This window comes from Oryx dammah, unplaced genomic scaffold, assembly GCF_014754425.2.
Source record: "Oryx dammah isolate SB20612 unplaced genomic scaffold, SCBI_Odam_1.1 HiC_scaffold_23, whole genome shotgun sequence".
NCBI lineage: Eukaryota > Metazoa > Chordata > Mammalia > Artiodactyla > Bovidae > Oryx > Oryx dammah.
The window spans coordinates 114,691,288-114,716,663 of NW_024070207.1; the positions used below are offsets into that span (position 1 = coordinate 114,691,288).

At 40.9% G+C, this 25,376-nt stretch overlaps 1 protein-coding gene across 4 annotated transcripts in view; it reads left to right on the forward strand.

Annotated features, from left to right (window-relative positions):
- SH3KBP1 (SH3 domain containing kinase binding protein 1) overlaps nucleotides 1-25,376 on the forward strand; it is a 331,078-nt gene that overhangs the window by 207,859 nt on the left and 97,843 nt on the right. For all 4 annotated transcript variants that reach the window (XM_040266529.1, XM_040266527.1, XM_040266528.1 and 1 more), the window contains one exon: nucleotides 24,613-24,688. In XM_040266529.1, coding sequence (XP_040122463.1) covers nucleotides 24,613-24,688 — 76 coding nt within the window. The remainder of the gene's footprint in view (nucleotides 1-24,612; nucleotides 24,689-25,376) is intronic.

A 25,376-nucleotide genomic window follows, 5' to 3' on the forward strand; every position in this document is an offset into this window, starting at 1 on the left:
TTTTTGGCTTTATTTCCATTACTCTGGGAGGTGAGTCATAGAGGACCTTGCTGTGATTTATGTCATATGGTGTTCTGCCTGTGTTTTTCTCTAAGAATTTTATAGCTTCTGGTCTTACATTTAGGTCTTTAATCCATTTTGAGTTTATCTCTGTGTATGATTTAGGAAGTGTTCTAATTTCATTCTTTTACATATAACTCTCCTGTTTTCCCAGCACTGCTTATTGAAGAGACTATCTTTTCTCCATTGTATATTCTTGCCTCCTTTGTCAAAGATAAGGTGCCCATAGGTGTATGGGTTTATCTCTTGACTGTCTGTCTTGTTCCATTGGTCTGTATTTCTGTTTTTGTGCCAGTTCCATACTGTCCTGATGACCGTAGCTTTGTAGTGTAGTCTGAAGTCAGGACGGTTGATTCCTCCAGCTGCATTCTTCTTGCTCATTATTGCTTTGGCTATTCAGGGTCTTTTGTGTTCCCATACAAATTGTGAAATTTTTTGTTCTAGTTCTATGAAAAATGCCATTAATAATTTGATAAGGATTGCATGGAACCTGTAGGTTGCTTTTGGTAGTATAGTCATCTTCACAGTGACTATACTATATTGATTGGAGAAGGAAATGGCAACCCACTCCAGTATTCTTGCCTGGAGAATCCCAGGGACGTCAGAGCCTGGTGGGCTGCCGTCTATGGGGTCACACAGAGTCGGACACGACTGAAGTGACTTAGCAGCAGCAGCAGCATACTATATTGACTCTTCCAACCCAGGAACATGGAATATCTCTCCATCTGTTTATGTTTGATTTTTTTTCATCAGTGTCTTACAGATTTCTATATACAGCTCTTTTGTCTCCTCGTGAGTGTTAGTTGCTCAGTCCTATCTGACTCTTTGTGGCCTGCCAGGCTCCTCTGTTCATGGGATTCTCCAGGCAAGAATACTGGAGTGGGCAACCATTCGCTTCTGTGGGGGATCTTCCTGACCCAGGGATTGAACCTGGGACTGTTGTATTTTAGGTGGATTCCTTACCATCTGAGCCACCAGGGTGGCTTAGGTAGATTTATTCCTAGGTATTTTATTCTTTATGTTGCAGCAACAAATGGGATTAACTCCTTAATTTCTCTTTCTTATTTTTCTTGGCTATACATTCCTATATATTCCTAGTGTATAGGAACACAAGTAATTTCTGTGTATTAATTTTGTATCCTGTGACTTCACTAAATTCACTGATCAGCTCTAGTAATTTTCTGATAATATCTTTAGGGTTTTCTATGTATAGTATCATGTTATCTGCAAAGAGTGAGAGTTTTACTTCTTCTTTTCAAATCTGAATTCATTTTATTTCTTTTTCTTTTCCAGTTGCCATGGCTAGGACTTCCAAAACTATGTCGAATAATAGTGGCAAGAGTGGGTACCTTTGTCTTATTCCTGATCTTAGAGGAAATGCTTTTAGCTTTTCACCACTGAGAATAGTGTTTGCTGTGGGTTTATCATATATGGCATTTATTAGGTTGAAGTAGGTTCCTTCTTTGTCCATTTTAAAGAGTTTTTTAATCATAAATGGGGTGCTGAATTTTGTCAAAGCTTTTTCTGCATCTGAGATTATTGTATGGTTTTTATCTTTCAATTTGTTAATATGGTGTATCACATTGATTGATTTGCATATAGAGAGGAATCCTGCATCTCCAGGATAAACCCAATTTGATCACTGTGTATGATATTTTTAATGTGTTTTTGGATTCTGTTACTAGAATTTTGTTGAGTATTTTTGCATCTATGTTCATCGGTGATATCAGCCTGTAGTTTTCTTTTTGTGTGATGTCCTTATCTGATTTTGGTATCAGGGTAATGGTGGCCTCGTAGAATTGAGTTTAAAAGTGTTCTTCCTCTGCAGTGTTTTGGAAGAGTTTGAGAAGGATAGGCATTAGCTCCTCTCTAAACATTTGATAGATTTCACCTGGGAAGCCATCTGGTCCTGGGTGTTTGTGTTTTGGGAGATTTTTGATCAGTTTCAGTGCTTCTCATTGGCTTGTTCATATTTTCTGCTTCTTCCTGGTTCAGTCTTAGAAGGTTGAACTTTTCTAAGAATCTGTCCGTTTCTTTCAGGTTGTCCATTTTGTTGGCATATGCAGTTGCTCGTAATAATCTCATATGATCCTTTATATTTCTATGTTGTTTGTTGTAACCTCTCCTTTTTCATTTATAATTTTGTTGATTTGATTCCTCTCCTTTTTTTTCTTGATGAGTCTGGCTAACAGTTTGTCAATTTTATCTTCTTAAAGAACCAACTTTTAGTTTTATTAATCTTTATTATTGTTTCCTGCATTTCTTTTTCATTTATTTCTGCTCTGATCTTTACAATTTCTTTCCTTCTACTAACTTTGGGGGGTTTTCTTCTTTTTCCATTTGTTTTAGATGTAAAGTTAGATTGTCTATTCAATGTTTTTCTTGTTTCTTGAGGTAAGATTGTATTGCTATAAACTTCCCTCCTAAAACTGCTTTTGCTATATCCCATAAGTTTTGAGTCATTGTGTTTTCATTGTCATTTGTTTCTAGGAATTTTTTGATTTCCCTTTTTATTTCTTCAGTAACCTGTTGGTTATTTAGAAATGTATTGTTTAATCTCTATGTGTTTGTGTGTTTTTTTTTTTTACAGTTTTTTTCTAGTCTCATGGCATTATGGTCAGAAAAGATGCTTGATATGATTTCAATTTTCTTGTATTTACTGAGGCTTGATTTGTGACACAATGGCAGATGTGGTCTATCTTGGAGAATGTTCCAGGTACACTAGAGAAGAAAGTGTATTTTTCTGCATTTCGATGGAAAGTCCTGAAGGTGTCGATTAGGTTCATCTGGTCTAATGTGTCATTTAAGGCTTCTGTTTCCTTATTAATTTTCTTTTTTGATGATCTGTCCATTGGTGTTAGTGGGATGTTTACGTCCCCTACTATTACTGTGTTACTGTCAATTTCCCCTTTTATGTCTGTTAGTGTTGGCCTTATGTATTGAGGTGCTCTTATGTTGGATGCATAGATATTTAAGATTGTTATATTTTCTTCTTGGATTGAGCCCTTGAATATTATGTAGTGTCCTTCCTTATCTCATGTAATATTCTTTATCTTAAGGTCTATTTTGTCTGATATAAGAATTGCTACTTTGGCTTACTTTTGATTTCCATTCGCATGGAATATCTTTTTCCATCCTCTCACCTTCATTTCCATATGTGTCTCTGGGTCTGAAGTGAGTTCTCTTATAGACCGCATATATATGGGTCTTGTTTTTGTATCCATTCAGCCAGTCTGTGTCTTTTGGTTGGACCATTTAATCAATTTACATTTAAAGTAATTATTGATATATGTGTTCCTATTGGCATTTTCTTAATCGTTTTGGGTTTGTTTTTGTAGGTTTTTTCCTTCTCTTGTGTTTCCTGCCTATAGAAATCCCTTCAACACTTGTTGTAAAGCTGGTTTGCTGGTGCTGATTTCTCTTAACTTTTGCTTGTCTGTAAAGCTTTTGATTCCTCCATCAGTTTTGAATGAGATTCTTTCTGGGTAGAGTAATCTTGGTTGTAGATTTTTCCCTTTCAGGACTTTATGTCCTGCCATTCCCTTCTGGCCTGCAGGGTTTCTGCTGAAAGATCAACTGGTAATCATATGGGGTTTCTCCTCTGTGTTACTTGTTGCTTTTCCCTTGCTGCTTTTAATATTCTTTCTTTGTGTTTAATCTTTGTTCATTTGATTAGTATGTGTCTTGGCATGTTTTTCTTTGGCTTTATCCTCTATTGGACTCTGTGTGCTTCTTGGACTTGATTGATTATTTCTTTTCCCAGGTTAGGGAAGTTTTCAACTATGATCTCTTCAAAAATGTTTTTATATGCTTGCTTTTTCTGTTCTTCTTCTGGGACCCGTATAATTTGAATGTTGGTGTGTTTAATTTCCAAGAGTTCTCTGAGACTATCCTGATTTCTTTTCATTCTTTTTCCTTTATTCTTCTCTTCAGCAGTTATTTTCACCAATCTTATTTTCCAGATCATGTATCCATTCTTCTGTCTCAGTTACTTTGCTATTGATTCCTTCCTGAGTGTTTTTAGTATCAGTAATCGTGTTGTTTGTCTCTGTTTGTTTATTCTTTATTTCTCCTAGGTCTTGTTAAAGGTGTTAATTGATTCTTGCATTTTCTCCATTATATTTTTGAGGTTTTGAATCATCTTTACTATCATTACTCTGAATTGTTTTTCAGGTAATTTGCCTGTTTTCTCTTCATTTATTGGGTTTTGTGAGTTTTTACCTTGTTCCTTCATTTGCACAAAATTTCTCTGTCTTTTCATTTTTTTCTAACTTACTGTGTTTGAGGTCTCCTTTTCCCAGGCTTTAGGGTCATATTACGTCTTCCTTTTGATTTTTGCCCTTGGTGGGTGAGGTTGATCCAATGATTTGTGTCGGTTTCATGCTGGGAGGGACTTGTACCTGCATTCTCGTAGGAGGAGGCAAGTTTTTTTCCCCTCTCTAGTGGGCAGTACTGTATGAGGCACTATGTTTTGAGGTGTCTGTGGGAAGCCTGTCTGCTGATGATTGGGTTTGTGTTTTTATCTTGCTTGTTGTTTGGTTGAGGCATCCTGCACTGGGTACTGCCAGCAGTTGGGTGATGCCTGGTCTTGGATACAGGTGGAGGTCTTAGTGGGAGTTCTCACTAATTAATACAACCTAGAAAAACATCTATTTCTGCTTTATTGACTATGCCAAAGCCTTTGACTGTGTAGATCACAATAAACTGTGGAAAATTCTGAAAGAGATGGGAATACCAGACCACCTGACCTGCCTCTTGAGAAACCTGTATGCAGGTCAGGAAGCAACTGTTAGAACTAGACATGGAACAACAGACTGGTTCCAAATAGGAAAAGGAGTACGTCAAGGCTGTATATTGTCACCCTTCTTATTTAACTTGTATGCAGAGTACATCATGAGAAATGCTGGGCTGGAAGAAGCACAAGCTGGAATCAAGATTGCTGGGAGAAATATCAATAACCTCAGATATGCAGATGACACCACCCTTACGGCAGAAAGTGAAGAGGAACTAAAAAGCCTCTTGATGAAAGTGAAAGAGGAGAGTGACAAAGTTGGCTTAAAGCTCAACATTCAGAAAACGAAGATCACAGCATCTGGTCCCATCACTTCATGGCAAATAGATGGGGAAACAGTGGAAACAGTGTCAGACTTTATTTTCTGGGGCTCCAAAATCACTGCAGATGGTGACTGCAGCCATGAAATTAAAAGATGCTTACTCCTTGGAAGAAAAGTTATGACCAACCTAGATAGCATATTCAAAAGCAGAGGCATTACTTTGTCAACAAAGGTCCATCTAGTCAAGGCTATGGTTTTTTCAGTGGTCATGTATGGATGTGAGAGTTGGACTGTGAAGAAGGCTGAGCGCCAAAGAATTGATGCTTTTGAACTGTGGTGTTGGAGAAGACTCTTGAGAGTCCCTTGGACTGCAAGGAGATCCAACCAGTCCATTCTGAAGGAGATCAGTCCTGGGTGTTCTTTGGAAGGAATGATGCTGAAGCTGAAGCTCCAGTACTTTGGCCACCTCATGTGAAGAGTTGACTCATTGGAAAAGACTCTGATGCTGGGAGGGATTGAGGGCAGGAGGAGAAGGGGATGACAGAGGATGAGATGGCTGGATGGCATCACCGACTTGATGGACATGAGTTTGGGTGAACTCCAGGAGTTGATGATAGACAGGGAGGCCTGGCGTGCTGCAGTTCATGGGGTCGCAGAGTTGGACACGACTGAGCGACTGAACTGAACTGAACTGACTGAGGATCAGAAGTTCTCTGAAAGTCTAGTGTCCTGGACTCAGTACTCCCATTCCAGTGGCTCAGGCCTGATCTCTGACCAGGGAACCGAGATTCCACAACCTGTTTGTTATGGCATTAAAGGGATTAAAGCAAACACACAAAAATAGAAAAAGAAACTATAATCAAAAAACAAACTCCAGACAAATGGTAAATACAAAATCAGACAAGTAATACCAAAATCAAAGGAACATACACACACACAAGAAAAACCAACAGTACAAAGGAAAAAGAGAGTACAAGAGTGACATGGTGAGTGAAGGAAACCAAAAATGATGTTGACCAATTATAAACAAAACTAACTAAAACTCAAACTGGAATACAATACCAAAGCAGAGTGCCAACTGGGGAATAAAGGAAACAAAACAAAACAAAGTAACAAACATGGTTAAATAAAGAAAGAAAAGGAAAAAATAGGAAAACAAAGTTAAGTAGGAATATATTAAAAAGGTTTGTATATATTAAAGAGTAACTACTGCAGGGAAAGGACAGTAAGAAAAAAAATTTTTTAAAGAGAAAACCCCATAGAACTACAGAAAGCCATTGTAGAAGTAGATGAGACGTATATAAAGGAAATAAAAAGTGTGAGTTTTTAAAAAGTTCTCAAAAGGTTAGATAGAGTTAATAATAGTAATAAAATCAACAGTGACAGAGAAAAAAGAAAAACAGAACATGTCAAAATATCAGAAGAATAATAAATGTCTTTCTTGGATCTCGGCTGCCAGCCTCCTTTCCCTCTCTGTGAGTCACAGTCCGCCTCTGCCTCCCTAGAAGGCTGGTCTCTGGACCTGCTGTCAGGACAACTCAGACTCTAATCTGGCCCTATTCTCTGCATGATCTTGCCTCCAGTGTCCACAGCTGCCAGAGCGAGAAGGCATTTTCTTTTGTGGAAACTTTCATTGTCCTTTTGTATATTCCATGGACACAGAGTCTGCCTAGTTGATCATGTGGATTTAATCTGCATCTTGTCCAGCTGGTGGAAAAGGTTTTGATCCTCTTCCTTTGCCACACTGCCCCTGGAGTTCAGTTGTGTTTTTATCTCCACTTCTGCACATGGGTCATCCACAGGAGTTTGCTCCTGAGGCTGCCCTCGAGGACTTGGGTCTGCCCTAGTGAGGACCAGGTGTGGAGGTATTGCAGCTGCTTGGATCACAGGGGCCCTGGCAGCACCAGGTACTCAGTGGAGCTGGTGACCATGGGCATAGGAGATATGGCACTGTTAAAGTTTTTTCTACCCTCTGGCAGCTCTGTCCTAATGAGGATCAAGCATGGAGGTAGCATGGCTGCTTGGATGGCAGGGACCCTGGCAGCGCCAAGTGTGCAGGGATGCCAGTGGCTTCAGGTACAGGAGTTCTGGCACTATTAGAGTCGTTATCTAGCTTCTGGCAGCTGGCCTTCCAAAGGCCTCCCTGCCTGGCTGTTCCTTTTCTGTTGCTTGCAGCAGTCAGTCAGTTCAGTGACTCAGTTGTGTCTGACTCTGTGATCCCATGAACCGCAGCACACCAGGCTTCTCTGTTCATCACCAGCTCCTGGAGCTTGCTCAAACTCATGTCCATTGAGTCGGTGATGCCATCCAACCACCTCATCCTCTGTCATCCCTTCTCCTCCCGCCTTCACTCTTTCCCAGCCTCAGGGTCTTTTCTAAGGAGTCAGTTCTTCGGATGAGGTGGCCAAAGTACAGGAATTTCAGCTTCAGCATCAGTCCTTCCAATGAATACCCAGGACTGATCTCCTTTAAGAATGGACTGGTTGGATCTCCTTGCAGTCCAAGGGACTCTCAAGAGTCTTCTCCAACACCGCAGCATCAATTCAAATTCAAAAGCATCAATTCTTCGGTGCTCAGCTTTCTTTATAGTCCAACTCTCACATCCATACATGACTACAGGAAAAACCACAGCTTTGACTAGACGGACCTTTGTTGGCAAAGTAATGTCTCTGCTTTTGAATATGCTATCTAGGTCGGTCATAACTTTTCTTCCAAGAAGTAAGCGTCTTTTAATTTCATGGCTGCAGTCACCATCTGCAGTGATTTTGGAGCCCAGAAAAATAAAGTCTGACACTGTTTCCACTGTTTCCCCATCTATTTGCCATGAAGTGATGGGACCAGATGCTGTGATCTTCGTTTTCTGAATGTTGAGCTTTAAACCAACTTTGTCACTCTCCTCTTTCACTTTCATCAAGAGGCTCTTTAGTTTGCTTTCTGCCATAAGGGTGGTGTCATCTGCATATCTGAAGTTATTGATATTTCTACCAGCAATCTTGATTCCAGCTGTGCTTCATTCAGCCTGGCATGTCACATCATGTACTCTGCATATAAGTTAAATAAGCAGGGTGACAATATACAACCTTGACGTACTCCTTTCCAAATTTGGAACCAGTCTCTTTTTCCGTGTCCACTTCTAACTGTTGCTTCTTGACCTGCATACAGATTTCTCAGGAGGCAGGTCAGGTGGACTGGTATTCCCATCTGTTGAAGAATTTCCTGCAGTTTGCTGTGATCCACGCAGTCAGAGGCTTTGACGTAGTCAGTAAAGCAGAAGTAGATGTTTTTCTGGAACTCTTGCTTTTTCAACGATCCAACGAATGCTGACAATTTGATCTCTGGTTCCTCTGCCTTTTTTAAATCCAGCTGGAACATCTGGAAGTTCACTGTTCATGTACTGTTGAAGCCTGGCTTGGAGGATTTTGAGCATTACTTTACTAGTGTGTGAGATGAGTGCAAATGTGCAGTAGTTTGAACATCCTTTGGCATTACCTTTCTTTGGGACTGGAATGAAAACTGACCTCTTCCAGTCCTGTGGCCACTGCTGAGTTTTCCAAACTTGCTGGTATATTGAGTGCAGCACTTTCACAGCATCATCTTTTAGGGTTTGAAATAGCTCAACTGGAATTCCGTCACCTCTGCTAGCTTTGTTCATAGACTTAAGAGAACTATTTTTCCTCCTTACACGTTCTGTGACACAACAGTTTGAATGAATGAATGAATAAAAATGGCAGCCAAGCGCAGAGTGAATTGAACTTTTGCTCTAACAGACCAGAAATTTTTCTACAAAACGGTTTCTCTTAAAAGTGTATTTATTCCGTCTTTCCACACCCCAAACATGAATCTCATTTTTCAAAAAGTCAGGCTTGGTTTTTGAAAGGTAGCAAAATCAAAGTATGTTCACATTAAGTGGAGACAGTTGGCAAATAGTTGAGAAAAGAAGATAGCTGTGAAATCTGTGTGATTTTAAGGGTTTGATATACTTAAGTCTGTACTTCTAAGATCAGGGGGAAAACAACCAAACCTCAAAATCTGGGGAACCAGAGTTCCATCACATTTTGTTTTTCTACCATTTGAGAAACTATTTGTAATAATTACTTTGGTTTGTGTTTAAAATGAGTTTTTGCTTATGAAGAACTAATAGAAAACTGAGAACAATTAAGCTGTGGACCCTGTGCAAATAGGTCACACCCCTTAAACCAGTGCTTCTTCAAATACTGGGAAGTGAGAACTTGATAAGGAATCATACGTTAAAAACAGTTACCCAGTTAATTCAACTCTTTTCGGTCCCTTTCCCGTGTATAAATAGGAATTCGTGGGTTTAATTAGAGGAGCAAGAAATATATTTTTTACTTTGAAAACATTTGATAAAATGACTTGATGCTTTTAGTGAAACAACATTAATTGAAAATGACTTTATATCATCCACTTAGTCACTGAGGATGTGAACTGATGGATAACTATAAGTGAAGTGTGATGATAAATGGCCGGGGATGTTCTGTATGGGTGGTATCTTGTGAGTTACCATCATGACTCATTTTACATCTGTTCTTAGCATCCTTACTAATGACTTGGAAAAGGAAATATAATGACACACTAATGGAAGCTACATGTGATTTCTAGTTAGGATGTGTTTGCAAATCAAGTCAGACCTTAAGAAAGGCATCAGTAATGTGAAAGGTAGGCCATTCTTTCTACCTATGTTAGTGTGTGCTATTTTCTGAAAACTTTCACTCTAAAAGTAATCACTAGTTTGTAGAAACACTGGATAGTAGAAAAATATATAGCCAATGGGAATTTCCCATATGATTCAGGGATCTCAAACCAGGGTTCTGTAACAACCTAGAGGAGTGGGATGAGGAGGAAGGTGGGAGGGAGGTTCTAGAGGGAGAGGAGACATGTATACTGGTTCATGTTGATATGTGTCAGAAACCAACACAATTCTATAAAGCAATTATCCTTCAATTGAAAAAATAATTTAAAAAATATAAAAGTAAAAGGCATTATAATTTAATCACCCTGGGGTCCACACTGTTGACATTATTTTGTATTTGCTTTCATTCCTTTTGCCATGCATTTTTAACTGGTTGAGATCATACCACATGCATAATTTTTTTTCACACACATAATTGTGTATCTTTTCCACTTAGTATTATATATGATTTCCCATGTCATTGCAAACTTTCAGTAGACATCTCTCTAGAAGGCCGTGGAATGTTCAGCTTTGAGGCTCTAGTTACCTAGAAGATCTGGGAGATCTGGAATTGGATGGTTGCATTGATCCCTGTCAATATTGTGTTTAAATCTCCCATATTATAGCTAAAAACACAACACTGTGTTGAAAACAGAGATAAAAATAACAGGAAAGCCATTTTGCCTTGTGGGATGGGCTGTGTAGCAGTAGGCATTCCACAGAGGTTTGCTGAATTTAATGTACTACCTATAGGATCCAAAATGAATACCATTTGTCCCTTCCTTCCTGGTATTGAAAGAAGCCTTTAAGAGCAGCATTTGGCAGTAAAGCCTGGCCCCTTCCAGGAAGAGGCCTGTGAATCCATCTTTTCATGTCAAAGTATTTGTCAGCAGTATCCACTAGCATATTTGGAAATCTCTACCACATGAGTTTATGGTCTCATTCAGCCACTGTTTCTTCACTGCCTTGGGAGGAGTATCAGTTTGGCCTGGCAATTTCAGATTTCTTCATCCATTATTGAATGGTTGCCAAGCTTTGTGAAAGATGGCTTGGGGTGATTTTCAGTGGTGGTGTGTTTACTCCTGAGTATCAAAATGCTCAATAAAAGGCTTTCTGTTCTCTGACAACAGGCCGTTTTCCCCAGACACATGCCTTGTTGTTTTTCCATCGTTAACAGTAGATAACAGTTTGGGAGCAGCCAGAATCAGTTGGCCTGGGCTCGAACTTGAGGGGCTTCTGGCCACTCACTGTTGGGCACCACCTTACCGAAGCCTTACTGACCTGAATGCTCTGTGGTTTGTCGGCTCTGGTCCTTGTGGCTTCTCCTGTTTGCTCTGTCTGCCTTTCCTTATAGGCAGTGACTATATGGTGATGGCTGTTGCCTTTCTTCCTTGATCGTTTTTCAGAATGATCGCTTTCCTCTGAACCTGTCTCTGCTGTGTGACTATCTTCTAGAAGTTGTTCATGCTGTCCAGTCCCCAAGCAGAGGAGTGGGACAGTTAACCTGCTGTTTTTCAAAGCTGTTGTAATTGAAACAGTCTTCCTTTGTAACTAGATACATGAAGAGGCATTATGATGATTGATTTTTTTATTTGGTAAAATTCAATAACAGTAATAATGGTTATATACTTTACATACATTTTTCCATTTAATCTTCCTAGAAAATCTATGAGATACCTATTATCTCCATTTCAGACAAAGCAACTGAGGCTAAGTAAGTTGCCCAGGATCACATAGTTGTTAAGTCTGATCTTAGAGGGGATTCCTATTAATACTGATTCACTCTTAACCACCAGATGCTGTCATGAAAGGGAAAACAGGTTGATTTGTTCCATTCTTACATCCCTTGCACCTAGAAAGTGCATCTTACACAGGACTTCCCCATAAATCTAAATTTTTTTATTGTTAATATTTAAAAAAAATTTTTGGCCATGCTGCCCAGCATGTGGAATCTTAGTTCCCTGACCATGGATTGAATGTACACTCCCTGAATTGGAAGCATGGAGTCTTAACCACTGGATTGCCAGAGAAGCCCCAAAATCTAAATGTTTTAGATGGATGTTGAATTTATTGTTGACTGAAGTAAATTATGAATATTTCATACCTACAGTGTGCAAGACACATCACAGAATACAAAGATTACCACAATACAGCCCTTGCCTTCCTGTCTTGCTTATAGTCTCAGTCTGTTAAACAGATACATACATCAGTGGCCATAATTACAAGGCAGAGAGTAGTGAATGCTGTTCTAGAGATTCAAAGCAAGTTCAGTAGGAACAGGAAGAAGTGAGAGAGAATTCCAACAGTTGGCATCTAGGATATTTTTATGGAAGGCACAGAATTTGGGCTCACCCCTCATTGTTAAATGTCTTAATAACTGCTCTGAGTCATTAAACTGCTCTGAGTTTAATTGGATCTTTTTGAGGACCTCCATTCTTGGAGCACCTTGGGGTCACCTTTCTAAGAATTCAGCTCTACATCTAGAAGATATAAACAATGTGGACCTGGCCTCTGGATGTGCTTAAAAGTCCCTGTTTTGCATAAGTATGTGATGTGAACTCATTCCTTCTAATAAAATATAAAGGTAGTGTCATTGAGTCTTTAAGCTTTGATGCAGTTTTCTCTTCTGTTCTTCTGTAAAATTGGGGAGCCTAGTTGATTCCAAAAAGGAGTCAATGTTATTCTCTGGGAATCTGTGGAGCAGCTGATGAACATAAAGAATGAGTCCTACAGGATTCAAGCCAGAGCTAGTAATATTTACATTAGCCAGATTTAGAGATTGTCTTTATGGAGACAGTCGGTTATCTTTCAGAGAAGTGGAAAGAGTCTTTACTGGAAGACTGAGGTGAGTTTCTGGATAAAGATGGGTTTGTTCTGTAACTCACCTCACTACATGCTGTCTGCACCCCTAATGATTTTGTGGTTGAATATTAAATAGCAGGATATCAGAGCCTCATAAGCAATTTTTTTTTGCCATTCTAGTCAGTATTCCTACATAGAGAGAGGCTGGTAGGGAAAGAGCAGTATACCTTAAGCCTTTTTAAAAATTGTGATAAAATATACATAACATAAAACTTACCATTTTAACCATTGTTAAGCGTACAGTTTGGTGACATTAAGTACATTCACATTTTTACACAACTATCACCATCATCTGTCTGTCTCCAGACCTCCTTTCACCTTGCAAAACCAAAACTCTGTACCCAACAAGTCTCCATTCTTCCTGCCCCAGCCCCTGGTGGTCACCATGCTACTTTTGTGTCTCTGTGATTTCTACTATTTTAGGTGTCTCATATGAGAGGAATCGTCTAGTATGTATCCTTTTGTGATTGGCTTCTTTAACTTAATGTAATGTCTTCATAGTTCATCCATGCTGTACCATATGTCAGAATTTCCTTTTTTTTTTTTTAAGACTGGATAATCTTTCAGTGTATGTCCTAGCCTTGTAAATAGCAATTTTACTTGAAAACCAAGCAACAAAACATTGCTCCAAGTATTACCTCTTTTCTTTCTTTTCTTTGATGGGGTGGGAGGGGGGATTTTGAAATGTTTATTTTAGAAATACGTAAAACTAAAATGAGTACTCCAACAGCTTGCAGAGAAGAAACAAGAAGCTACATGTTTATAGATTCACATTTGCATGAATATTCTTGCCATGATTCTAAGACCCAGAATAATTAGAATAGAGGACATTACATTTTCATTTGAAAAATACACAATTAAAAAATTTTACATGTACAAAATATGACTAATATCACTTTTAGAACAAAAGCAAGCTGCTTCTAGTGTGTCAGAGTTATAAGGAAACCAGCAATGCTCATACTGATTGGTTATTAGATCTTTATGCCAGCAATATAAATACATTGCAGAAGCTTCCAAATGTTGTTAAGGAACTGTCTGAGAAATTAAAAGCATGTCCTGAAGTAACATAGTGAGACCTTATTGGTGACACTGAAAATCAGGTATCAGCCAGTCACAGTTTTCATGATGATGCCCCAAAATATAGGTCAGCTTTCTAAACCAGCTCAGCCTGCTTTTTCATTTATTATGGACTTCATAGCTTATTAACAAGCTTAGCGTAGCTTATTAACTTATTCTGACTGAAACTGTTTCATTTCCTTTCCTTCCTCTGAAGGACAGAAAAGCTTGTCTGGAAATTTCTTTTGGGGGAAAGAAATTTCCCATTTTTGTCTCTATCTTAAGGCATTTTTGGAGACATACTTGACTAAACTGTTTACTTGAAATTTGTTAGATTAGAAAGATGCTTTTTCATATGTGTCAAGAGCTTATGTATTTTTATGTTTTTTTAAATCTTTTCAAATGGTAAATGGATTGATGTTTTAACAGTAAGCTAACTGTTCAAAACTATCACAGGCCTACTATTTTTTTTTTACTGATGTCACCACACCAGCATCAGAGACTTGAGAAACACATTCACTGTGGTTCTTCTCATTGGGATAGATTTTCCACCATGCTTCTCTGAGCCTCTGCTTCCAGCTTTTTTGCCTCTCTAGTGAGGGTCTGCAGATGACACCACCCTTATGGCAGAAAGTGAAGAGGAGCTAAAAAGCCTCTTGATGAAAGTGAAAGAGGAGAGCGAAAAAGTTGGCTTAAAGCTCAACATTCAGAAAACGAAGATCGTGGCATCCGGTCCCATCACTTCATGGGAAATAGATGGGGAAACAGTGTCAGACTTTATTTTTCCGGGCTCCAAAATCACTGCAGATGGTGACTGCAGCCATGAAATTAAAAGACTTACTCCTTGGAAGGAAAGTTATGACAACCTAGATAGCATATTCAAAAGCAGAGGCATTACTTTGCCGACTAAGGTCCGTCTGGTCAAGGCTATGGTTTTTCCTGTGGTCATGTATGGATATGAGAGTTGGACTGTGAAGAAGGCTGAGCACCGAAGAATTGATGCTTTTGAACTGCGGTGTTGGAGAAGACTCTTGAGGGTCCCTTGGACTGCAAGGAGATCCAACCAGTCCATTATGAAGGAGATCAACCCTGGGATTTCTTTGGAAGGAATGATGCTAAAGCTGAAGCTCCAGTACTTTGGCCACCTCATTCAAAGAGTTGACTCATTGGAAAAGACTGTGATGCTGGGAGGGATTGGGGGCAGGAGGAGAAGGGGATGATCGAGGATGAGATGGCTGGATGGCATCACAGACTTGATGGACATGAGTCTGAGTGAACTCCGGGAGATGGTGATGGACGGGGAGGCCTGGCGCACTGCATTTCACGGGGTCGCAAAGAGTCGGACACGACTGAGCGACTGAACTAACTAGTGAGGGTCTGAATTTAATGTTCTTCGTACACCATTGGCACTCAACACCTCTGTCGAATACATATATGTTGACTTAAGAACATAACAGAGTTTGGGTGTTTTCCCATCTGTATACACGCCAATTCAGCTGCTGACTTATCCCCGTCATGACTGTGGAGTATGAACATGTTGTCAGTCTGTGTGTGTCTCCAACCTCTCTTTTGTATCCTTAGTTTCACTGCCTCAGTTGGATCATTGTGTCAACCTCCTAAAGATCTCCTTGACTTTCGCATGCTCTTTCTTCTTTATTCCTCCCAGTGCCACCAGATCACTGGTCTTAAAGTCACAAATGTGATCAGACCATACGTCTGCTTACTCCCAGTTGCCTTTAAGATAAAGCACAGACTGTAACATTGGCCCCATTTATCTTGCTGACCTCCTGGTCCAGGCATCTCCCCCTCCCTTCACCCTACCTGCAGGATCCCTCCTTTGTCAGCCCCATTCTGTGCTGTGAAGCCCCCATTCCCTGCTTACCTTCTTGCCTTTGCTCCTTCTTTTCTTTAGCCCTAATGCTTTTTCTACCATTTTCTACTGGGCAAATTCCTACTCATCTTTCAGAATTTAACTCCAGTTGCATCACTGCTCTGAGACTTATTTTCCCATGTAGAATTGTTAATGGCTTTTTTTTCTCTTTCATATATACTTTTATTGTCATTTTATCTCTTTGCACTGTGGTTCTTGGTTAATTAGTATGTCTCTGCTGCTAAACTTTGAACTCATTAAAGATCCAGGACTTGGCCCATCTGATTTTTGTATACCCAGGTTCCAGCATGGATCGTGGCTTATGGTTGTGTTGTTGTGCTCTGTTGCCCAGTCCTGTCCAACTATTTGCAGCCCCATGGGCAGTAATCCACCAGGCTCCACTGTCCATGGAATTCTCCAGATGAGAATACTGGAGTGGGTTGCCATTTCCTCCTCCATGGGATCTTCCCAACCCAGAGATCAAACCCATGTGTCTTGTGTCTCCAGCATTGGCAAGCGGGTTCTTTACCACTTCACTACCTGGTAAGCCCCTAATGTCCCTGTAATAGTGGTCAAAGTCAAATGTTCACTCATGATGGTATTTCTAGAAAAGAATGCTGAGTAAATGAACACGTGAGTGAGTGAAAGAAAAGAAGGGAGGGAAGAAGGAAGGGAGGAGTGAATGAAGGAAGAGTGATGGAACACTTTAAAGGTAGAAAGGAATACTGAATAATACTTTGCCCTCAAGTATCTCATACACATAAAAATGTCATGATCACATGTCAGCTGCATGTCAGTAGAATACATTTAGCTAGCTGGACTTTAGTTGCACCTTAGAGGTGAGAGGGAATTCAGATATACTAGAGGAAAAGATGCTATCTCAAGTAAGGGGAATAGCCTAGACTATGTTGGGACCGAGTAAGTCAAAATACTGTAGAGCTGGGAAGGATCTTGTATGCTCATTGAATTCATACAGCTGCTTTATTAGAAAATTAGGACTTGCTCCATGTACGTGTAGGCAGTTTCTTATTAAAGCCCTGGATAAACATAACTGAAACTGGCCCTGTGATATTCCCTGCTGCCCTACCATCTTTCTACATTCTTCTTAAATTCTCTAAATGCATCTAAAAGGAAGGTATTATTAATCAAAAGATAAAACTAATCCTCTGGTAGAAGAAAGGCATGAGATTCCCTTTTATGTGTCCTAACAGCAGAAAAGAGTCTTTTGAAAGCATAATGGCAAACTGTTTTGCCAAAGTAGTATGTGAAATGGAAATTTACTTTGGCTTATTTATCCTCTTTGAATAAGATGTCCTACAACAAAATAGCATGCAGGCTCCTCTCTCGGGAACAGTGGGGGTAAAATAGAAACAGCATTTTCATATACTGTCAGACTTTTGGAGAGCTGCCTTCTATGCTTTTAATGTTGTCTGAATGTACATCCTCCACCTCATTGAGTACTTAAGTAGGTTTTGATTTGTTCTTTAGCACTGCATTTCCCCAGCACGAGTGGAAGCCTCTACTACACCTTCAGAAAGTTATTTTGCTTTGACAAAGAGAAAATTCATCCCATCCCATTAATGCATGTATTGGATGGTTCTTTCCAGTTTTTTTAGTGCATGGTCTCCTGAGGTATTCAAAAAGCAAACAAATGAACCAAATGATCAGATCCTGGCAGAAGTTAAAGTGCATGATAAATTCTAGAATTTGGCTCATATTCTCAGGTACATCTTTCCTGCTGATACACACATGTGTCTCAGAGAGAGAGTGTGTGTGTGTATTTAACATACAAATATAAAACAGACTTCATATAAGCACATTCAGTAAAAGGATAGATACTAATGTTTCTATTGGACAGGTTGACACAGTAAACCCTGGAAGATCTAACGGAAGCATCTAAGATGGGATTAGGTGTCTTACAGTCAGAGAAAGTTTGCTCTTTGTCTAAGAGCACAAGAGAAAGATGCCAGCCATGGAGAGATCTAGCACATTGCAGTGATTAGAAGTAAACCCTCAAATTTCTTCAGGACTTTGGGAATTTACATGAATAACCATTGAGAAACAGTATATATTCTGAGTGTTTTTAAGTAGGTATAGTAAGGGGTGATGGTGGAGAGTGATTAAAATATGAGTCTACAGGAGATCCAAAGAAGCGACTTGAATTGGGGAATAGGACCGTTGTCTAGAAAACTTTCAAAATAGTCCCTGTGACAGAAGCTAAGTCCATAGGCTGGGGTCAAAGAGGAAGGGATGAATCTGAAAGCAGGAACTGGGTGGTGGGTTTGATATAGAAAGGTACAGTAAGAGAGTCAAGAGTGGGTTCCAAGTTGTGAGTCTAGGAGACAGAGGGGATTAGGCAAGAGAATTTGGGAAGCAGAGGTGATAATGTTCTCACCCAGCTCTTCCATAGCTTGCTCATTCTTGTGATGTGTCGACAGGTATCAAAGAAGTGGGGTGTGTTCAGATAAGTTTAGAAAACTCCGAAATAATGTTAAGGATACAAGTAAACTGTAGCTACAGGACTTCTGCGAGCCCAAGTATTCTGTGTTTCCCACATTTACCAGATTGTGACATTAGGTGTTGAGGTGCTTAGTTGGTGTGTTGGTGGAACATCTTGGCAACACGTTTTGGAAAATTATTTCAGAACAAGAGAACGGGGTGTATGTGTGTACACATACATGAGTGATAGTGACCCCTCCAAGTGAGAGTCCTTTGATCATAATAAATAGGAACTTGAGACAATGTGAGGGAGCAAGCTAGGAAGAGTATTTGGAAGTCACAGGCAGAGAGAGGTCCACCAGAAACCTGGCTGAGATTGGGTTCTTCTTTATGGCAACCAATAATTAATAGGAGATTGGAGTCATGTGCATGAGAACAAGGGAGTGAGACAGGAGCCATAGAGGGCCAAGAATACAATCTGCTGTTATCAGAAACCAGGCCAGAAGAGCTGATATGTGACAGTGACAAACAGCAGGACTCCAAGAGGGGTCTGGATTGTCAAGGAGGACAGCTCCTTGTATGTAGCTCTTGTGATGTGGTAGGATGCTAATGGTAGGGCAAAGGGGGAGGAGATGTCATCCCCAAATTTCTGGCTCCATTCAGTGAACACTTCCTGGCCCTTTACTTTGTGAAGATAAGAGAATAATTAACATCTAGGTTTTGCTCTCAAGGAGGGCACTGTTTCTGAAAAGAAAGGAGGAGAAAAGCAGTTAAACTTCAAATACTTCTAAAGCAGCTGTGAATCTGACAAGGTCTTTAACTCTGGTTGGGCTGGGAGGTTTCATGTAACTTGACTAATCACTAACTCTTCAAGACAGCCAGGGAAATACACATTATGTAAATAATTGTAAGTCTTAAGCCCAACATTATAATCAGAAGATTACTTTTTACATTTTTTCTCTTATAGCCAAGTTTGAAAGAGATTCACATGAAGCATGTCCCTTTGGAGATGTTAGAATTAACACAGCAGTATGTGAGCTATTTCCAAAGTAACCTCTGTTCCTAGGATGGAGGTCCAAATATATTTTTTCCTACTGCACTCTGCATTTGATTTTTAGAATTTTGAGATGTATTTTATTCTGGCATATCTTCTGTTGAGATCAAGTCATTTAAGCTGAGCCAGTCAAAGGTGGGTGAATTTACAATTGTTAATGTAAATTTCCCAGCGAGTTAAAAAAAAAATCTTCTATTAAAAGTGCACAGATGCTCCGTTGTGTGGACACTCTTTTGTATTAGTGCTCTTCTGGCTCAGACAGTAGCTTCTGCCCTGCTCCTGCCTCTCCTTGCTGAGCACCGAGAAGACTTCATAATATCATCAGTTGTAGGTGTTCGTGAAAGGAGCCTGTAAGAATAAATAAAAAAGGTAACAGTGAGTTTAAATAGCAGTTTGTATATCTCTCTGAGTTATGGTGGGAAAGGAAAGCTGTAAGGTTGTGGATATGGTCATATACAGACACTGTTTTGTCTCTCTTCTCATCGTGATCTCCCATGACCTGTATCTTGACCAGGACTTGGGATGACCATGCTGAATGGGTGGGCACCCCTCAACACACCACTCTGGAGAACCCAGGGAAGTGCTGATTCAGTGCTTGCAGGGACGTTCAGCATCCTCTTGCCTTTTCGTCTGCTTCATGGCTTCATGTGTTTCGGATGTTTAATAAATCTGTACTGAACATAAAGGGAAAGTGCTGTCAGATACTAGTGTAGTAAAATTTATGCCTTCAAAGAGCCATCCTTGATCTTGTATCTCACCAGCCTTTTGAAACGTCATCTCTGTGTTTGGCTTTGTGTAAACACTTGAATGATGTCTCCATTTAGCTCCTCAAAAGATCACCCTTTCCTAGAATAGCCGCCAGAAAGCCTAGTCTCCCCACAGTGGGTCTTCACCAACTGCTAGGACGTACAGAGCTCTCTCCCTCCTCCCCTTGCCCCGCCAACCTGGTTGCCTTTGTGATTTCAGTTTTCTGTGATCGTGCTGGAGAAGAGACTTCCAGATGTGAAACTGAAACTTTCTTCTCCTTAGCATTGTCCTATAACTGGAAACTTTTTTTGCACTCAAACGAACTTGCATCTGAATTAGAATAAAGTCAGAGGAGTGGTTTTTGTGCTTGGTTTGAGTGGGATCCTGGTCTCAGGCTCCAGCAGTTGCAAAGAGAAACAGATATTATTAGTCATTAGGGAACCGGATTCCACTTGAGTCCAATCCAGTGATGGTGTTTCCTACAAGCATTAGTTTCTTCATTTTGGCACAGAAAAGAACTTCACTAACTGAAATCATATGTGAGTTATCTGTCCTGATGCTCTGTTAGCAAAATCTTGCTGAGCTGGAAGTGTATATGATGCTCTTACTGTTTACAAAACTCCCCCGAAACTGTGGCTAATACTTTTGTTAAGAGAGCTCACAGGTGAGGGACCTCTGATATTAACTATTCAAAGGACAGAATTTTTTGAATTACTTATTTTTAAAAATCAGGCTTTAATTGAAGTTTAGGGCATGACAGGAGCGACAGAAGTTGACACCAACTTGGTGATGACTGTGTGTTGAAGATAGTCACCATCTGTAGAGCTTCCCCCTCCATACACGTCAGCTCCAGACATACATCCACTCCCAGACCAGCAGTGGCCTCTGGGTTGGGGGCAGTCAGACCAGAGTCATGTGGATGTGGATCCTGGGAAGTCTTTAGCCACAGCACAGAATAGAGGAGGGCACGTGGGCTGAGCTATGGAGCAGAGCATGGGAGTTCCTTCTTTGGAAAGTGAAAATGAAAGTCGCTCAGTCGTGTCCGACTCTTTGCAACCCCATGGACTGTACAGTCCCTGGAATTCTCCAGGCCAGAATACTGGAGTGGGTAGCCTTTCCCTTCTCCAGAGGATCTTCCCAACCCAGGGATCGAACCCAGGTCTCCTGCATTGCAGGCGGATTCTTTACCAGCTGAACCACAAGGGAAGCCCCCCTCCTTTGGAAAGCACTTGATAAAGTGGACCCATTTGCAGATCTCTTAGAAGATGGAAGAGCTGCGTCCTGAGCAGCATCAGCACAGCCCCAAAGTGTTGGGCCCGTACTTGCCCAGGATAAACCGTCTTCTTTGCGATACCCAGGAGGGCAGGAACTCTGAACTCGGCTGAGGAAGCCAAAACAAGAGATCTCAGATGCTCTTCCACATCCTCTACCGCCTGCCAAATGGATGAGAGATGTATGGATACGATTCCCCAGTTTTTCCATCCACATAAGCCCGCATGATGGCTGACCTTCAGTTACATAGGACCCTGTGTGCACTGGAGCTGGGCATTGCTCTCATAATGTGTGCCCTTTAAAATCTAGGGTTTCCATTCATGTTTAGCCCAGATGTTTTCAGAGGTAGAGGAAGCTAGAAGTCTGGTGAGAAAGAAGTATTTCACTACCTTTTGTCTTTCTTCTTGTATTTAGAGGAAGGGTAAGGGACAGAGGGTCAGATAGGGTATTTGGAAAAGGTGTAGGGTGTTTGGGGTGGACACAGTGATGAGGGAGTACTCTAGGCTGTTACTGGGGAGGAGCGAGCATTGCTATCTCCCCTTGAGAGTCTTGTGAGAGTCTCGTCCAGTGAAGAAACCTCCCACCCCAAATGCCAATGAAGAGCAGCAGGGCTTGGCCTTCCCTGAAGGTTGGTGCAGTCGTGGGGATCTACACACCTGGCCTTCAAGGTAGTCTGAGCCCAGGGAGGCTAGATACAGTCTTCCGGTTTTGGTTCAAAGCCATCTTACTGTCCATTCATTCATCTGCTATCCGTTCATTCAGCCTTTCAGTCCTCCTTTGGTGAAGGGTCTCGTGGCCACCTATGCTCCCCTGGCCCCCACCCACCATCCCCCTCAGTGATACTGTCACCTTGTCTGCTCTGTTAAACTTCATGTCTTCTCTGAAGTGACTCATTTAGTAGCAATGACAAGTTCTTATGCCAGTAAGACTGAAGAAGAGGAAAGCATTTGGTGGAAGGAGGTAGAGAAGAAGAGCAAGAAAGATGTCTTATAATTTGTCTAGGTTTGAGACTAAACACCCAAGCTGTTAATCCCAGGAACAGGTAATTGGTTAGTGTTAATAGAATCCTTTTACATCGAGGTTGGTGGCTGTCACAGTTGAATGTACATCATGATGCCCTGGAGGGTGTGTTCAGACAGAGACTTCCGGGCACCATCCCCCAGCTTTATGATTGAGAAAGGCTGGGCGGGGCCTGGGAATTGGCCTTCCTGACACAGTCCGCAGATGAGGCTGGTGCCACGGGTCTGGGAGGCAAACTTCTCTAAGTCTGGGTCCTAGAGAAAAGAGAGGTTCCTGGAAGACCAGGCTGATCGGGGAGGAGCTGGCATTCCTCTCGACCTTTAGTCAGGGCCCATATGAGGAAGAAGAAAGAAGTTAAGATTTAGCAACCCCCAGAAGATGACAGCCACATCGGCTTCACCACCACCCCAATTCTGGGATCCATGCAGAGGCCAGTGTGCTGTATTTTCTGAAATACAAAGAAAAAAATAGAGTAATCTTTGCTTTCTTATGTCTTTCTGTTCAGAAGTAGGTGTATTTAACTGGTGGCCTTTCTTGATGTCTCTTAGCTTGGTAAACTGGGATATCACTGGTAAATCAAGACATTAGAGCTGGAGGGCGACAATTCTTTTCATTACCAAATAAGGGGGAGTCATGAAAATACACAACCTGTGAAGGCTTCTCTAAAGGAAGGCATCTGGTTAAGGCCCAAACCATTGGATGTCTGATTTTTTCAGGAGTGAAAGCCAAGTCAGGATTGGGCATTGTGTTTACTGCTCTGTTTTCCTAATTTTCTCTCTCTACTGTCAGCAGTAACTCAAGGATTCATTGTTTTTGTTTTCTTCTTCCTAATTTGTTGACAATAGTGTTGCTTTATTCTGGTCCCCAAAAGGGAAAACCAGAGAAAGGGAGAGAGATTCTGTTGGAAGTGTGAGTAGGAATGTGGCTAACACTCTGAGAGCCTCTGTTTTTATTGTCACTTCCTGACTTTTCAAGATAATTGTAAGGACAGTTTTTCATCAAATGTGACCTTATGGCTAAATAACAACCAGCTTTTTTCCTCCTTGACGTTTTGTCAGAATCACACCATGTTATTAGTTTGAATACTTAGTGGTGGTTGAGGAGCAGCATAATATTTGGGGTTTCATTTTTTATCCGATATAGAAAGCCCTGTGGCACTAAATAAAAATGTCACCGTGTAAAATTTAAAGGCTGTCACAAATGTTTTTAAAAATTCATGAAGGGCTGAGGATTAGATTTATCTTACCCTCTTTTTGTGATATATCCATATTTAATGTTAGTTTCAGCATTTGAAGCATGAGGAACTTTTTCGAATGAAAAACTGTGGTGAACCAGTTGTATCTGAAGAAGCAGGCCCCAGGGCTGTGTTTGAATCATGCAGTTTACTCCCCTTCGTGTGTTCAAGGGGCAGATACGCTTGGTTTTCCTGGTGGCTGGACTTCTCCCTGGGAAAAGCCCTCGTTGCTGGAGAGGTTGCCGCATGTGGCTACTTGGCTCTGACAGCTGTTTCCCTGCGTCAGGGGCCGTTTTCCTTGGGCGTTAATCCCCAGCACACATATGTGACAGCAGAGGAGCAGAGAAGGGCCAGACCTCACCTTTGGAACTCTTGTTTTTCTTCTTTGTGGCTTTGAGTCGCTGAGTTGCCTGTGTTTAGGGGACTACCTTTAGTCAGAGACAATATCCAGTCTTCCCTGTGGAGGGTCCAGAAATAATGAATGACAATAGAATTAGCTCTGAATGAAGAGACGAAATGAACTCAAACTCATGTAGTTTTTAAAAAAATTGCTAAGTAGACGTCTTGGGTCTGCAGCATTGGCCTTACCCAAAACCCTGGAGGGTTTAAAAGCTGGTGAGGAGGAAGGGAGCTGTTGGCCCTGCTTGTTCCACCTTCAGGGCAGACAGACCTACCTTGGAGGACACAAGCATACTTCCTCTCACCGCAGGTTGGCTGGTAGATGGCTAGAAGGAGACGCAAAAAGGCACGTTTGCTTTGGACCATGGCTTCTGCCTGTCCTTCCACCTGTCCATCATCAGTCTGTTCTTCTGTCCCTCTATCCCTCCATTCCTCCCTTTTTTCTGTCCTTTTGTGCTCTCCCTCTTCCTTCTTTTCTTCCACGCTGCAGACACTTTTAAGCACCTGCTCTGGGCCATAGATCGAGCCAACTTCTCATAAAATGAGGGGAAATGTACCTGTTTTCTCTGCTGAAAGTAATCAACCTTTTAATAAGAGCCAAGGAAGAATGGCAATAAGAGATATGGCTTGCCTACAAGGATAAGCCCTTTTGAGCTGGTTTTCCCACTTACTTGTCCCTGTGGCCCAGACCTAATTGAAGACGGGCAGCCATTACCTAGAACAGTACCAAAATGTAAGTGTGCGGTTTGGGGGATGAGTTGTGAGCTTTTCGTCATCATGATCTTGATGTTTTTATTCCTTTGTTTAATGCAGAGAATCATCTTGATAAGTAAAAATCATCTTTTCCCCCCTCAGACTGTTGGCAAGAAGTTACCTCCAACTGCAGCAACTCCAGACTCGTCAAAACCAGAAATGGACAGCCGGACAAAGGGTGAGTTTTCTTTATCTGTTTTATGTTTGAAAGCAGTGAATGGTTTTATGATCATTGAGCCACTTTTGAAAAATTCTTATATAATCTTAATAGCTTTTTTAATAGCACATTAGGGAAAAAATGCACCCAGATAGGTTTCATTGTGTTCTACCAGTAGGGTGGGCACGAGTTCAATTCAGAACTCCTCAATGGAAGAAGATGCTTTCCTGCCATTTGTTTCTCACCTGCATGAAGAGCCAAGGGCTTATCCATGTATACTTGGATCCATCTGCATAGTGGAGGAGTCAGGAAGGTTTTAGAAAATGGCAATTCAAGCAGTGTCGAGATTCATAGGCCTTCAAGTCAGAGAGGCTTTATGTTTTAGCCTAACCACTCAACAGACACTCCCAAATCTTGACTCCTCAGCACAGCTCTGCTTGTATTCCTGTAGTTACAAGTGTCTGTCTTCTGTCGAGCCAGATATGCTCTTCCTGTCATTTTTACCCATCAGTTCTAGTGTCTGGGTCTATATTGATTTTAGCCCATTTTTCTCCTGACAGTCTTTTAAGTATTTGAGGATAATTGCCCCACCCCAACCTTCCCAGTGGTCAGTGCTCCCCATCCTAGAGTTGTCAGAGAAAATACAGGGATGCCCAGTTATATTTGAATTTCAGATAAACAATGAACAATTTTTTGTCTTTAGTATGTC